This window comes from Anopheles ziemanni, chromosome 3, assembly GCF_943734765.1.
Source record: "Anopheles ziemanni chromosome 3, idAnoZiCoDA_A2_x.2, whole genome shotgun sequence".
Taxonomy (NCBI): Eukaryota; Metazoa; Arthropoda; class Insecta; order Diptera; family Culicidae; genus Anopheles; species Anopheles ziemanni.
In genome coordinates, this window is record NC_080706.1 from 79,633,756 (window position 1) to 79,648,389 (window position 14,634).

Consider the following 14,634-nt stretch of genomic DNA (forward strand, 5'->3'; position numbering starts at 1 on the left):
GCCACCAAGTTCGAATCTCGAGGAACGCGAAGACATCAAGACGAAGTGCCGGCAACTGTCGGAAGACATTCCTCGTGCACTTGGCTTTGCGATCATCACCGAGAGCACAGACGGTACCACCCGACCACAGCGTGCGTTGCGGGAGGAAAGAAATAGAAAAACATATGCTCCGAGCGATCGCTCCCACACCGCTTCGAGTGGTATAAAAAGATCCCCAAAATCAGCCCAAAGTTCAGTTGGTCGGGTGGTGTTATCATGTGCGGACTGGAAGTGTGGATAAACTAAGGAAGGAATAAGTGACCAAAGTGCCGTTAAGCCGTTTAGGGAAGATCCAAGTGTGTGCCTACCGTCTGCGCCGTTGAGTTGAGTGCTCATTTACGGAAGTAAGTAATCCAGTGGAATACCAATGCATTAAAAGTGTTTCTGAGTGTCAGTGTCACAGGAAGCGGATTCCAACCATCAAGGACTAAGTTTGTTCAAGATTGTTGCAAAAATCCAGTACCGTGTTGGGATGGTTTGATTTCCCTTGACGTTACCCGAGCGTTTCTATTTTGGGATTTATCGGCCACAACGGTTACTAGTGCGTAGTGTTAGCTGCCAGCTTCACTATCAGCAGTCTTAGCAGAGCGTGCGCCCGCGCTAATGTGTGGATGATGAGAAATTGAAATTAGACCGCACCACATTAGACCATTGCAGTGCAGTGAACCAATTTGATAGTGACAAAATTGGGTCCCATGGACTCCGAAAATGTTCTACCCAGAATAGCGGTGTTGAGCAGAGACGAAAAAGAAAACAAAAGGCGGACATGCCTCCGGCGGGAAGGTTCTTATCAGTGCGAGTGAGCTAGAAACCGAATCCCCCAAGCTGCAACCACAGCTGCGGTCGCCACACGCGTTCCGAATTCAGTTAGAAAGTGATCGTGGCTTCTCGAAGCAGGCAGTGATTAATTTGAGCCTCCTTGGACGTTTTCTTTTCGCTCTCCATCTGTTTCCACCTCAGGATCGAAGGGATACACCACCATGTACTAGTTGCGGCGAGGATCCTCGGCACCAAAACGTACCTCGCACCATGAAGTTCCGCCTGGGCCGTCCGCTGCTGCTGGCGGTGTTCTTCATCATCGTGATAGTTGCCGACCAAGTACGCTGCGACGAGGAGCCACCGGTGGCATCGGCCAAGCCGGTAAAGAAGAAGGCCAGGAAAAGCAAACCGACCAAGAAGGCGACGACGAAGAACCTAAGGAAGCCTCAGGATCGTCCCCAATCCGATCGACCGCAGGCGGCTGCGCCGGAGTACGATTCGGCGTACGATTACGGTGATAACTACGACTACGGAACGGACACCGACTACGAGGCGGAAAATGGTTGGTACTTCCGTTCTGTTGCATTTCGTAATCATACATTTCTTTGCCGTCTCTTGAGAGTCGGCTGCTTAGGCATCTCTGGATACAAACTGGAATGGTTTGCAAATCATCTATCACATGACATCTGTTTTATCGCTTCCTAGCTCTGTGAAGCTCATTATTGCATATTTCAATGCCACATGTTCACCGCCTTTGGTGACAGTCTTTCAACCTACACAAAGAGAGACTGAATGGCGACGTTCGAATCATCATTTCGTTCACACATGTTACGCAATATGGCTGTTCTGATTTCAGGTCCCGGAACGCGTCGGACAGAATCGCGCTTCCGCCAGCCGGACGATGAAGTTCCGCGAGCACCGCAACCAACCACCACCACCACCACCACCACCCGAGCACCCGAACCGGAGGCGATCGTGAACCCGTTCACTTGCTACTACGAAGACAAGTGGTATCGCGAGGGGGAAGTCTTCCAATCGGACTACCAGGGTTGCGCCACTTGTCGCTGCCGAAACGGGTCGGTGCAGTGTGACAAGGCGGACTGCCCACGGGTGATTCCAACCACGTCGACATCGACCACCACAACGACGACCACTACGACGGAAGCACCGGAGTTTGATGCGTCGGCCGTTGGCAACCGTCTACCGGAAGCACCACCCGGTGAACCAGGCTTTCCAGGGCAGGCGGGACAGCCGGGCATTCCGGGTACGCCAGGAATTCCTGGCCCCCCGGGACCTCCAGGGCCAGCGCCGGACCTATCCTTCTACACCCAGCAGCTGCAGGAGTCTATGGGAGGAGCGGATAAGGGTCCTGGGCCGGAAAACTTCCAATTCATGCAAGCACAGGTCGGTCCGGTTGGGCCGCGAGGACCTCCGGGACCGTCCGGTGCTACCGGGCCCCAGGGATTCCAGGGAACTCGTGGTGAACCGGGTGAGTCGGGACCTCCGGGTGTTGGGGGACCACCGGGACCGCGTGGATTACCTGGTGCACCAGGAAAGGACGGAGCAGCTGGAGACGATGGTGAAACGGGCCCGCAAGGACCCGTCGGACTTCCGGGCCCTCGAGGTCTTCCCGGTATGCCAGGTGTGCCGGGACTGAAGGGTCATCAGGGATTGCCGGGGCCTGAGGGTATGAAAGGTGAAACTGGAGCACACGGTGAAAAGGGATCGGTCGGAGCTAGCGGACCTTCCGGAGTGCCAGGTGCTGTGGTAAGTTTCGTGGATTCTTAAAACAGGGAAGCAAGCTTCTTTACGTGACAGTTTTATTAACCTGTTCGAGTGCTTTTAGGGACCTGCTGGACCACGCGGAGAACGTGGACGAGAAGGGCCACCGGGACCCCCGGGACTGCGTGGAATCGATGGAATCGCTGGACCTCCAGGTGCACCGGTAAGTAACCCTTTCTTTCACCCTCATCCTGGAACGAATCGAGAAGAAAAACTTGTTTCTTTTATTTGAAGGGACCTGTTGGAAAACCGGGTCCACCTGGTTTCCCAGGAAGCAATGGCGCCAAAGGTGATATGGGAGCTGCCGGTCCGAAGGGAAGCCAAGGTCCACAGGGTCCGAGGGGTGAATCTGGCCGGCCAGGGCAACCAGGTGAGCCAGGATTGAACGGACCTCCGGGCAAGGATGGAATAGCTGGAGAGAAGGGAAGCCCCGGTTCACCAGGAATTGCCGGTCCACCTGGATTCCCTGGAGCACGGGGTGCTCCTGGCGCAAATGGAAGTCCCGGAGATTCTGGTGCCAAGGGTGAACCTGGTTTGCCTGGAGAGCGAGGCTACAAGGGAGAGAGTGGACACAAGGGAGAATCAGGTGTGCCAGGACCACGAGGATTACCAGGAGCAGTTGGTCCGGAGGGCAAGCGTGGCAAACGGGGTATGAAAGGACCAACCGGTCTCACGGGAGCTCAGGGTGAACGAGGACTGCCGGGTTCGCCAGGCCTACCAGGACCGGACGGTGCGCAGGGAGTGAAGGGTCAATCGGGAGATCGTGGCGCAATGGGTCCCCAGGGTCCGAAAGGATCCGGCGGTGATCCAGGTCCACCGGGAGCACAAGGCATACAAGGTCTTCGTGGCCAACCGGGACGTCCTGGAATACAAGGAAAAGCGGGTACACCGGGAGAACGTGGAATGCCAGGGGCCGATGGAAAGGTAGGCGAATCAGGACCACAAGGTCTGCAGGGTCTTCCCGGACCAATGGGATTACCTGGCGACAAGGGCTTCACCGGCGAACCGGGCAAGGACGGCGACATTGGCCCTCCTGGTCCGGTAGGACCTCGTGGGGATGCTGGCAAGGATGGACCACCGGGAATTCCTGGACCACCGGGACCGCCTGGCAACGATGGTGATCGTGGACCACCGGGTACTTCCGGACCGAGAGGTTTCCAGGGACTCCCGGGAACACCTGGAAATCCTGGAGCACAAGGCAAAGACGGACAGAATGGACCGCCTGGACAACCGGGTCCCGCTGGTCAACCTGGTATCCGCGGTGAACGAGGATTCCCGGGAGAACGAGGACCTGTAGGAACCCCGGGAACTCCTGGCCTTCGCGGTGAAACAGGAGCACAAGGAAACGATGGGCCACCGGTAAGAAATCATTCTCTATGTCTTCTGACTACCGATTACTAACAAAAAAACTCAAACGTTTAGGGCGCTCCTGGACCAAATGGAATGAAAGGACATCAAGGAGCCCCGGGTATGGTCGGCTTGCCAGGCCTGCGTGGTCCAGCTGGACCTGCCGGAGAGAAAGGCGAACGTGGAAGTTCGGGACCACCGGGACCGGAGGGTCCAGCCGGCCGTGTTGGTGAACGTGGTCTCCAAGGTCTCATGGGTCCTCCAGGACCTCCGGGTGAACCGGCGGAAAAGGGTGAACCAGGAACGCCGGGAACTCCCGGTGAACCAGGTGCCCCAGGAGCGGTCGGTGATCGAGGTGCGGTAGGCCCTCAGGGTCTTCAAGGCTTCCCCGGACCACAAGGACCTGTTGGAGTGCCAGGTGCCAAGGGTGACCGTGGCAACATGGGGCTGAAAGGCGAACAAGGTAATTCTGGACTTCCTGGTGTACCGGGAGAACCCGGACCGCAAGGATTGATTGGTTTAACGGGATCGAAGGGAGCACGTGGAGAACCAGGGCTTCGTGGCGAAACGGGCCCCATGGGAACTCCAGGACGGCCAGGAGATCAAGGACCGATTGTAAGTTGAAACATTTCGATAGGTTACAATTTCAGATTTGACATTCAACAACGTTTCCATTATAGGGTCAAACTGGAAACCCAGGTTCCCCAGGAACCCCAGGAACACCGGGTCAGAAGGGTAACCCAGGTGACACTGGACGTCACGGAAACCCAGGACCGCCTGGTTTGCCTGGTCCGCAAGGTATTGAAGGCATCAAGGGAGAGGCAGGCAATGATGGACCACCTGGTCCACCAGGAAATCAAGGACCGCAAGGTGTATCCGGCGATCGTGGTCTGCCGGGACTTCCAGGACCAAGTGGCGCGCAGGGCATGCGTGGATTGCGTGGTGCGGCCGGTGAACCAGGAACTCCCGGAAAGCCAGGCTCCGATGGTCCTCCAGGTACACCGGGACAGCTGGGTCCACCGGGACCTCCAGGTCCGACTGGTGATACGGGACCGGAAGGAATGCCAGGAAAGCAAGGACCGCCTGGAATTGGCGGGCGACCGGGTGATAAGGGACCTATTGGAAACCCCGGACCTCAGGGTTCATCCGGTGCGCCAGGCTTGCCTGGACCTCCAGGACCTCAGGGACCTCTTGGGCAGACTGGCGAGCGAGGGCTTCGAGGTGAAACGGGTCCACATGGAATTGATGGTCCACCGGGACCTCGCGGTAAACCGGGTCCGCCGGGGCTGGAAGGACCTAAGGGCGAAAATGGCGAGCCGGGTCTGAAGGGTACCAAGGGGCATCGTGGTTTGATCGGTCTGCAAGGACTTCCGGGTCCTGCCGGTCCTCCTGGCGATAAAGGAAACGTTGGCAATGAAGGACCAGCTGGCAAACCGGGTGAGGCCGGTCCTCGGGGTCCACCTGGACGTGATGGATCACCCGGACTGCAAGGTATGCTGGGAGCCGCTGGACCCCGTGGTCCGCCCGGTAACGATGGCAAGCACGGACAGCCAGGTCCAGCGGGTCCCCCGGGTCCTCCGGGTCCACCAGGCGATGGCGTTGGCTATGATGCTGCTGCCTTGGCCGCCCTCCTGGGTCATGGTCAAATGAGCAACACCAAGGGACCAGATCCAAACCAGGGCGATGAACCGATGAACCTTGGCCGTGTATTCGAACTAACCGACGAGGAACGCCAGAAGCTGGTTGAGAATGCGTACGAAAAGTTAAAGTCCGCCTTCGCCACGTTTAAGAAACCGGACGGAAAGCAGGGTTCGCCGGCGAAAACCTGCCGGGATCTGTTTGCCGCCCATCCAGAGTTTAGCTCCGGTAACTACTGGATCGATCCGAACGAGGGCGATGCGCGTGACGCGATCCTTGTGTACTGTGACGCTGAAAAGAAGGCCTCTTGTGTGCTACCACAACCAATGCGCACGAAGGAGCTCCAATACGACGGTGACGAGCAGGAAGTGTGGTTGGGCGAGCTGAAGGACGGCATGAAGATCACCTACAAGTCGGACAGCAATCAAATCGGATTCTTGCAACTGCTCTCCGCTAGCGCGTCCCAAAACATCACCTACCACTGCAAAAACACAGTGGCGTACTTCAACAAAGCAACGAATAGCTACCGCCAGAGTGTTAAGCTTTTGGCGTGGAACGACGCTGAACTGACCGCTCGGGGCCCGCAACGACTCCGCTACGAAGCCCTACAGGACGACTGCCAGCACCGAACGGCGCACTACGCCCAATCGGTATTGAGCTACAGCACCGACAAACCCATGCGACTCCCGATCATCGACATTGCGGTGCGTGACGTCGGAGCATCCAACCAGCAATTCTGGGTCGAGATCGGAGCCGTATGCTTCCAGTGATGGAACGAAGCCCCGCTCCAGGAAGCTTATCAACGCAATCGCCAACATCGAACAACACTGCCACAAAGCGATTCAATGGCCGATTCTTCCTGGGAAACAACAAACGAAATGAAGTGACTAAGAACTTTTTCACCAGAAGGCAGACAAGACTAAGAAAAGTGTAGATTCCTCTTCGCGTTTGAAAGCTCTGCAGAACAGCAAGACCATCGATGCTGCCTGGGTTTGCAAACGCGCGCGCGCGTGTGTGTGTACAAAATAACTAAGAAATAAATTAATTTTTAAGTGATGAAGTTTGTGGCTACTTCAGTGAACGATTTGAAAGAATTTGACGATTATTTTAAATAAATTAAATGTACAAATTTCACTACTTACTAACGAAGACGTATCTCCAGCGAAAAACGATGCTCGAATTTTCGATACGGGATAAAGAGAGGATGTATCAGATCGCCTCCAGCCGCCGATCGGATCGGACGCATTTGATGTTCGCTCCACGCTGCGCGTTGTCGTCGCTTCGGGTCGTTGCGCCCTACTTACCGTGTTCTAACAGTTTTTGTGCCTGCATGTGCAAAGTTCGTCCAGGCGCACCGATCACTCGGTCACCGCCGGGACCGTCCCGTCACCGTTATTGTGTGATTCGCTTCGTTCGTTTTGTGCGTATCTTCGCCAAACTCGAGGGAATCAGGTGTGTAAGTGTCCTTTGTCTTCTCCGTGTGGCTTATCTTTTTGGGTAAGTGGTAAAGTTCCTCCGTTTCTGTGGCGTATTCCCGAATTTTGCAGTGGCGATTTCATAGTTTATGGCCAGTACGGCCGTGGTCGGTATGGAAACCGACCAGACGGTGGGCGGAAAACGTAAGGCCGCGGATTTTCCCGTGGATCCGACTGTTAAAAAAACGGTGACAGCAGCGTCCCGAAGACCTCGAGCCTATCCGGAGGCATGGCGGGGGGAGTTTCGGGTGTTCTTCATGCCAGGAGCAAAGCCCCTGAATCTGCGTTCAATCGCAGGTTCACTAAGGGCGCACTAACCGGCCGTGACGGACGTACTCCGCGTTCGTACAAATAGGATTCGGGTCACCGTAAGTGACCGGCTACAAGCTAATGCGATTGCGGCCAATCCGGTCTACACGACGGATTATCGGGTTTACATCTCCGGTAGCGTGGTTGAGACCGAGGGAGTCATCGAAGACCTGGACTTCCCCCCGGAGGAGGTCCTAAAATTCGGATTGGGGGGATTCCGTTCGACAGCACTTCCTGCAGTGAGGGTCCTGGCGGTGCGCCCGATGTATGCCTCTTCCGTCATGGCGGATGGAAGAAAGGTGTACAGGGAGACGGGCTCAAAGCGGGTCTCCAGCTTACAAGTGCGTGCACTGCAAGCAGGAGTGGCATGAAACGACTTCATGCCCCGTGTACCGGCGGAGGCAAGCAGAGCTGAAGAAAATTCAGCTCCAGCGAGCATCTGGTTCGTACGCGGCAGCTTCGACGGGTGTCCCATCGAGTAATAACATCTACAGCGTGTTGAGCGACACCTCAACGGCCAACGCTCAGGAGGCTGTAGAACCAGCTCCGGCTCTTGTGCGAGTGGATGTGGGTTCGAAACAGAGTCGGACCAAGCCTCTAAAGAAGCAAACCCAAAACGCAAAGCATTCCAAGCCCCGGGCAAACCCTCGTCCACGCAAAGTGCCCCGCCCCACTCACAGCAAAGACGAGTCTTCCTCTCCCCTCCCTGAGCCAGTCGCCATTCCCGCCCCTTCCTCGACCCCAAACCCCCCCCCGCCCCTTCCCATCCCAAAGCAAAACCCGTTCTCCCGAAAAAGAGAACATCCCGACCCTATCCGAGTTGATCAACTCATTGTTGACCAGCTTTAGCATCCCTGATCCGCTCAAAGCGTTGTTGGCCGTCGGTATGCCATGGCTAAAAGGTATATTGAAGCAATGGCTTAGGCAATGGCCAGCTTTGAATGAGTTGGTGAATTTAGACGAGTAAATCTCTAAATGGCTAACATCATACAATGGAATTGTAGAAGTTTTATTGGCAAAATAGACCTTTTCAACGGGCTTACAAACCATCACGACTGTGATTTGTTTGCCGTTTCTGAAACCTGGCTATCTCCGGACACATTTCTCACCTTCCACGGATATAACATCATACGTCAAGACCGAAACACATCAGGTAGTGATAGGCGTGGAGGAGGGGTGCTGATTGGAATTAGAAGTGGTCACAGCTTCTATAGAAAATCGCTCCCTCCCCTACATGTCATCGAAGCAGTCGCAATCCAGGCTAAGCTAGGTGGTCTTGACGTATGTATTGCCTCCATTTATATCCCTCCAGAAGCCAGTTTGGACTTGTCAGAGATCGCAATAGACCTCGAAACAATAGCATCGGGGCTCTCCACGCCGTATTTTATCCTGGGCGACTTTAACGCTCACGGACACGAATGGGGCCGCGTTAGAGAGGATAACCGCGCCCCGATCATCAGGGATCTTTGCGACAAACATAGATTGGTCATTTGGAATTCTGGTGAAGCAACTAGGGTAGCTAGACCTCCAGCACGACCCAGCGCAGTGGACCTGTCTCTAGTTTCGTGGTCGCTGGCACTGGATGTAACGTGGAAGGTCATTCAGGACCCGAACGGCAGCGACCACTTGCCGATCAAAATCTCTATCCCTAAGCGGAGCCCCCCGGTCGAAAACTCCTCTGCTAATTGTGACTATACGAGGAATATTGACTGGGGGAGATACAGCGAGTTAATGTCTCGCTCCATGTCTCTCGTCGAACCTAATTCATCTCCTCTAGAGGAGTACAAAAATCTCGTTTCTTGTATTAACGAGTGTGCACTTGCGGCCCAAACAAGGAATCACCACCAAGGTACTAAATACAAGAAAACAACCAAACCTTGGTGGGACAGAGACTGTGAAGCAGCATCGCAAGCGAAGCGAGAGGCATTTGTTCTATTCAGAGATACCGGCTCCATGGCTCTATATGATACGTATAAAGCCTTGGAGAACAAATGCAAAAATTTGCTGAAAGCAAGAAAGAGGAGCTATTGGTGAAGATACGTAGATGGTCTCAACCCCTCTACGTCACTAAACTCGCTATGGCAATCGGCCAGAAGGATGCGAAACAGGAACGTAACAAATGCGAGCGAATCTTATAACGATGATTGGCTAGAGCCCTTCGCACGAAGGGTTTGTCCAGATTCCGCTCCTGCGCAAATCTTCACACAACATGCGCCTGGTGCGATTCACGATGGTCGAGCTCTCCCTCGCCCTTCTTTCTAGCCGTGATTCCGTTCCAGGCCTGGACATGTTGAGGATCAAATTGATCCAAAACATGCCTGACATGGGACGGAAGCGTGTTTTGATGCTCTTCAACAGAATGCTGGAGCTCAACACCGTGCCGGAGGATTGGAGAGAGATGAGAGTCATCGCCCATTTGAAACCTGGTAAACCGCCATCAAGACATGAATCTTACAGACCTATCGCTATGATTTCATGCTTACGGAAGCTCTTCGAGAAGTTGATCCTTTTTCGACTAGAGAGGTGGCTCGAATCAAGCAACCTTCTCTCCAATACCCAGTTTGGTTTTCGCAAGGGAAAAGGGACAAACGACTGCCTCGCGCTATTGGTAACCGAAATAGAGATGGCCCGCTCTCGCAAAGAGATGATGGCCTCGGTATTCTTAGATATAAAGGGGGCCTTCGACTCAGTATGTGTCGATATTCTATGCCAAAAACTACAGTCGGCTGGGCTTAGCCCGCGACTCAATAACATGGTATATAACCTCCTCTCGACCAAGGCAATGAATTTCGAGCACAACCAAACAAAGGTTAGACGGCTCAGCTTCCGGGGACTTCCGCAAGGATCCTGCTTGAGCCCCCTATTATACAATTTCTACGTGCGGGATATTGACTCGTGTATAGCGCCGAACTGTACACTTAGGCAACTGGCAGACGACGGGGTGGTCTCAGTCTCCAGCAAGACCATCGCCGGTTTACAAATCCCCTTGCAATCCACACTGGATAATTTAACCACGTGGGCGGACGGCCTAGGTATCGAATTTTCGCCTCAAAAAACGGAAATGCTGGTGTTCTCATTCGCATATAACACGGAGAATAACAGACAGAAAAACATGGTTAACCCGGTCTTTGATGTCTTTATCTATGGCACAAAAATCACAATTGCCCGAACTTTTAGATACCTAGGCGTATGGTTCGATTCAAAAAATGTGTGGAGGACACATGTCAATTACTTACTACAGAAATGTAGTAAGAGGATCAACTTCTTGAGGACTGTCTCGGGATTTTGGTGGGGAGCTCACCCCTCCGATCTCCTGAGGCTATACCAGACCACGGTGCTGTCCGTCTTGGAATATGGTTGCATTTGCTTCCACTGAGCGGCCAAGACGCACTTGATCAAGCTTGAGCGGATCCAGTACCGTTGTTTGCGCATTGCTCTAGGAAGCATGAAATCAACGCACAATATGTCCTTGGAAGTGATGTCCGGAGTGATGCCGCTGTGTATCTAATCCCTTAGTGATAGAGAATTTTGAGAAGCTGCTAGAGATGGGCTCAAAATGCAAAATCATGAAAACTTTTCATGACTTTCTGTCACTTCAGGTCTGCCCTAGCTCTCCTCCTGTTGCATATCGTACTGCTCTCCCAGAATCCTACAATTCCCTGATTTCTATAGACACCTCATTCAAGGAGGAAACCAAGGAAATCCCAGATTCCCTACGCAGGATGTCCATTCCCAGCATTTTTGTGAATAAGTTTGGCCATCCTCGCACGATGGCACGGGTTTCGGAGTGTTTAACCACACCTCCGAGATCTTCCATAAACTGCGCCAGCCATGCTCCGTCTACATTGCAGAACTGGTAGCCATCTTTCATGCACTGATGATCATCAGCGCGAGACCACCTGACACCTTTCACATTTTCACAGACAGTCTAAGTGCTGTGGAAGCGCTAAGCTCAGCCAAGTCTCTTAAGAGCAAAGATCACATTATACATAAAATACACGACGTCTTGTGCTCAATGTTTGATAAAGCGTTCAGGATATCGCTAATATGGGTTCCAGCGCATTGCGGCATTGTGGGCAACGAAATGGCCGACATTCTAGCCAAACGCGGTGCCCACGAGGGCAGCTTCTTTGAGAGGCCGATTACGCCTCACGAGTTCCATTCCATGCCCATGAGGTGGTAGAGGATGTGGGATGACGATGAGCTCGGGAGGTTTCTGCCCCCGATTGGGGAGGCCCCCGGCGACCCCCATCCGTGACATCCTGGGGCAAAAGGATTTCAAATACGCGTGGATAATCTTTAAATATGCCAGAGAATATGGAATCGCACTGTAAATAAATCCTCCTCCCATCCAAATTCCCTGTCTTCCTTTTGTTGTGTGAATTAATGTGTAGGTATAGATGCAATGGACTTCGGGGAGGGGATAGCGTGTGGTGGGGAGCTGCATCGCTGTGTCTGCCGAGCACCACACATGCGATCTCCAGCCACCTCGCACCATACATGAGACCCAACTCACCGACCGCCCGCACCGACCACAGCACAACCCGCCCGCACAATCCACAGCCAATCCGCCAACAACAACCGAGTTACCCGGGATAAGGTTACAGCCGCTGTTAGCTGGAGGAAATGCCACGCTACAATTAGTTTTAAGCAGTAGGTTAAGAAAAATGTTATATTTTCGGTACAACAAGTACAATACGGCCTGGCCGTCCAAATATATATAAAAAAAAAAAGAGAGGGTGTACGAAATATACCTGTAAACGCTACCCTGCCGAATGGCGGAGGAAAAAACAGTATTTGTTTGGCGTTGCTAGCGGGGCCAGATTATAGTCGATCAATTTGGCCACCAACACTTACAGCCACAGGCCGCGATTACCGACTCGAAAGCCCCGACGGAGACGACCCGCGCTCAGTTGTCAGAATCGTTTAGCTCGTTCAGTTCAACGCTTTGGTCTTCGAGACTGCGCTTTATTTCTGCCAGCGTATCCATGATGAGCTGCTGCTTGGCGTCGGCATCGCTGTTGCCATTTTTCTTCACATCCTGCCCATCCGCGGGGAACGGTCTCCCGTTGTAGGGAACTACATTGCATGTAAAATCAAGTGTAAGAAAAAGTATAAGCAACAACAAGGTATAATTATGGAATTATTGTAAGCTCTGGGTATTTAAACTCGATAAAGATTAGAAAGATATTAGATTAGATATATGATTAGATTCATCAATATGATGAAAAATAACGGAAAAGTATTAAAACCGTTTTTTTTTTTAAATTTTTTTTCGTTTGAAATCGAACCGGTTCAAAACGGTACATGTCTCGACTTACGTGTCTTGGCTGGCGACGAAGCTTCCCGTTCACGCCGCGGCGAGTTCGATTGGCGCTCGCGTCGCAATAGGGAAATGAGTAGTTCGTAGCCAGCGGCGCCAGATGACGCTAGTGAGGCCACCAGATGGCGCTAGCGGCGGTCCAATTTCCAACCGGTTCGAACCGGGAAATTCGAGTAGTTCGTAGCTGCGCTCGCCAGATGACGCTAGTGAGGCCACCAGATGGCGCCAGGACTATTTACGGCATAACCGGTTCGCTGGACCAGACCCCGGTGATTTACGATTTGTGACCTTATTCTGACCTTGAAGAACCGTTTCGGAGAACCGGTTATTTCGACCGGTTCGGGCCGACCAATCAGAGGCCTCCGTTTAATGTGTCCGTTGAACAGTTCTAAAATGCTTGCGGAATTAAAATTTGTAAATGTTTAAATGAAATCAAGACGAATTTCGAGCATTTTGCGAATTTTGTGTCAAAGATGAAACAGAAATGTTTAAATAGGAGGATCTTATTGGGTTTTCGAAAAATAACCTCTGATCGTTGACTGGTATTCCGTGAATCAAAATAGTATCATTGGACTCTAAACCATATTTCATTTCTACTATTTCATTTTCTTTAGTTAAGAACCACTTATTTTTGCTATCATTTTTCAAACAATAACCCTCAAACTCGACGCATACATGGGCCATCGGCAGGATAATGTTTATTAATTTAGTTTTTCAATATAATTAATCAATAACATGAGATTATATTTTATCCACTTTGTCGAATCTAACTTTTGTTACGTAAACAGAGCTGGAAGGCGGTGTGGGTTTCAATCTTTCTCGTTAGATGATCTAACTAATAATTCATTTTTTATTCATTATCTAGTCAGAATGTAAACAAACGCTCATTCTATCGCGCTATGATCGTATAAAAATTGTTAGGAAAATTGATAAAATCAAGAAACATAGCGTCCTCCAGTAGAGTAAAACTGATTGATTGCAGGAGAAAAGGTAATATGAAACTTTTTGAAAAACATATGGAGAAGAGGAAATTTTATCTGTTTTAAGGTATTGCCTAGAGGTACCGTTCATTTTCTCACCTTCAAAGGACCCCCAAAAGGGTGAACCCGCAACTGAGGAAAGGTGATAACTGAACTAATTTCAACAAAAATGTATTATAAGTATTAATCATTCCCGGTTTATTTCGATCGACACGAGTCAATTCGGAGCATTCGTATTACGAGCTTAGCTTGTCTCTGGATCATGATTTGAGTGCCACACACTGGGACAGCGACTAGTCGACGTCCGGTTGCATGCCAAGGGCAACATTGTATCGAGATCGTGAATGCGTAATGAAATTATGATTTATCATTACACACCAAAGGAGCAATTTTATCTGGATTCTTCGGAGTCTCACACTTTTCCCTCAAGCAATGGCTCTTCGGTGCGTAGACGGATGAGAGCGGATCGCGGCATGATGCCTCCTCGAGGGCTGGAACATGTCTTCGTAGCCTTGTTCCTTTGGTTATGGCAGGACGTAAACAGTAGTGCATCATTTAAACCATTTAAGTTTAAAACGAGCGAAAAAGTGTTACTGTGTAGCCGTCGATCCTCACCATGGGACACCTGAGATGGCTTCTGGATATGGTGTGATTAATCTCGAATCTAACCGAAGGGAGGAACAACTTGGCAATGTTGGGTCGACCTCACGCGACGTTCTCGGCCGGAATGTCTTGTTGGAAATCCTCTGGATGTCTAGTAATTATCTCCAAGAGAGTCTCATTATCAATTCGCTTTATCCCGTTCCAAGCAGGAACCTGTCCGAAACTAGCGGACATGATGTACCTAACCACATGTCTGTGCACTGTGTTCAGAAGTTGCATATCTCGCGCATCCAAATGGCCATAACGTGCCACTGATGCAGCGAGCGGATGAGTGGCAAATGTGTTGGATCACGTTCCACACTGCCGAGCTTGTTCAGCT

General features: G+C 51.8%; 1 protein-coding gene across 1 annotated transcript; it reads left to right on the forward strand.

The window, feature by feature from the left end:
* Positions 1-1,068: 1,068 nt before the first annotated feature.
* LOC131287604 (collagen alpha-1(I) chain-like) lies at positions 1,069-6,335 on the forward strand. The gene is made up of 6 exons (XM_058316668.1): positions 1,069-1,360; positions 1,655-2,565; positions 2,645-2,743; positions 2,815-3,939; positions 4,003-4,542; positions 4,608-6,335. The coding sequence occupies exons 1-6, from the start codon at positions 1,069-1,071 to the stop codon at positions 6,333-6,335; spliced, it is 4,695 nt and encodes a 1,564-aa protein (XP_058172651.1).
* Positions 6,336-14,634: the final 8,299 nt, after the last annotated feature.

Coding starts and splice junctions, on each gene's coding strand:
- LOC131287604 (XM_058316668.1), top strand. CDS start 1,069: ATGAAGTTCCGCCTGGGCCGTCCGCTGCTGCTGGCGGTGTTCTTCATC. Junction 1,361..1,654: donor CGACTACGAGGCGGAAAATG/GTTGGTACTTCC, acceptor TTCTGATTTCAG/GTCCCGGAACGCGTCGGACA. Junction 2,744..2,814: donor CTGGACCTCCAGGTGCACCG/GTAAGTAACCCT, acceptor TTTTATTTGAAG/GGACCTGTTGGAAAACCGGG.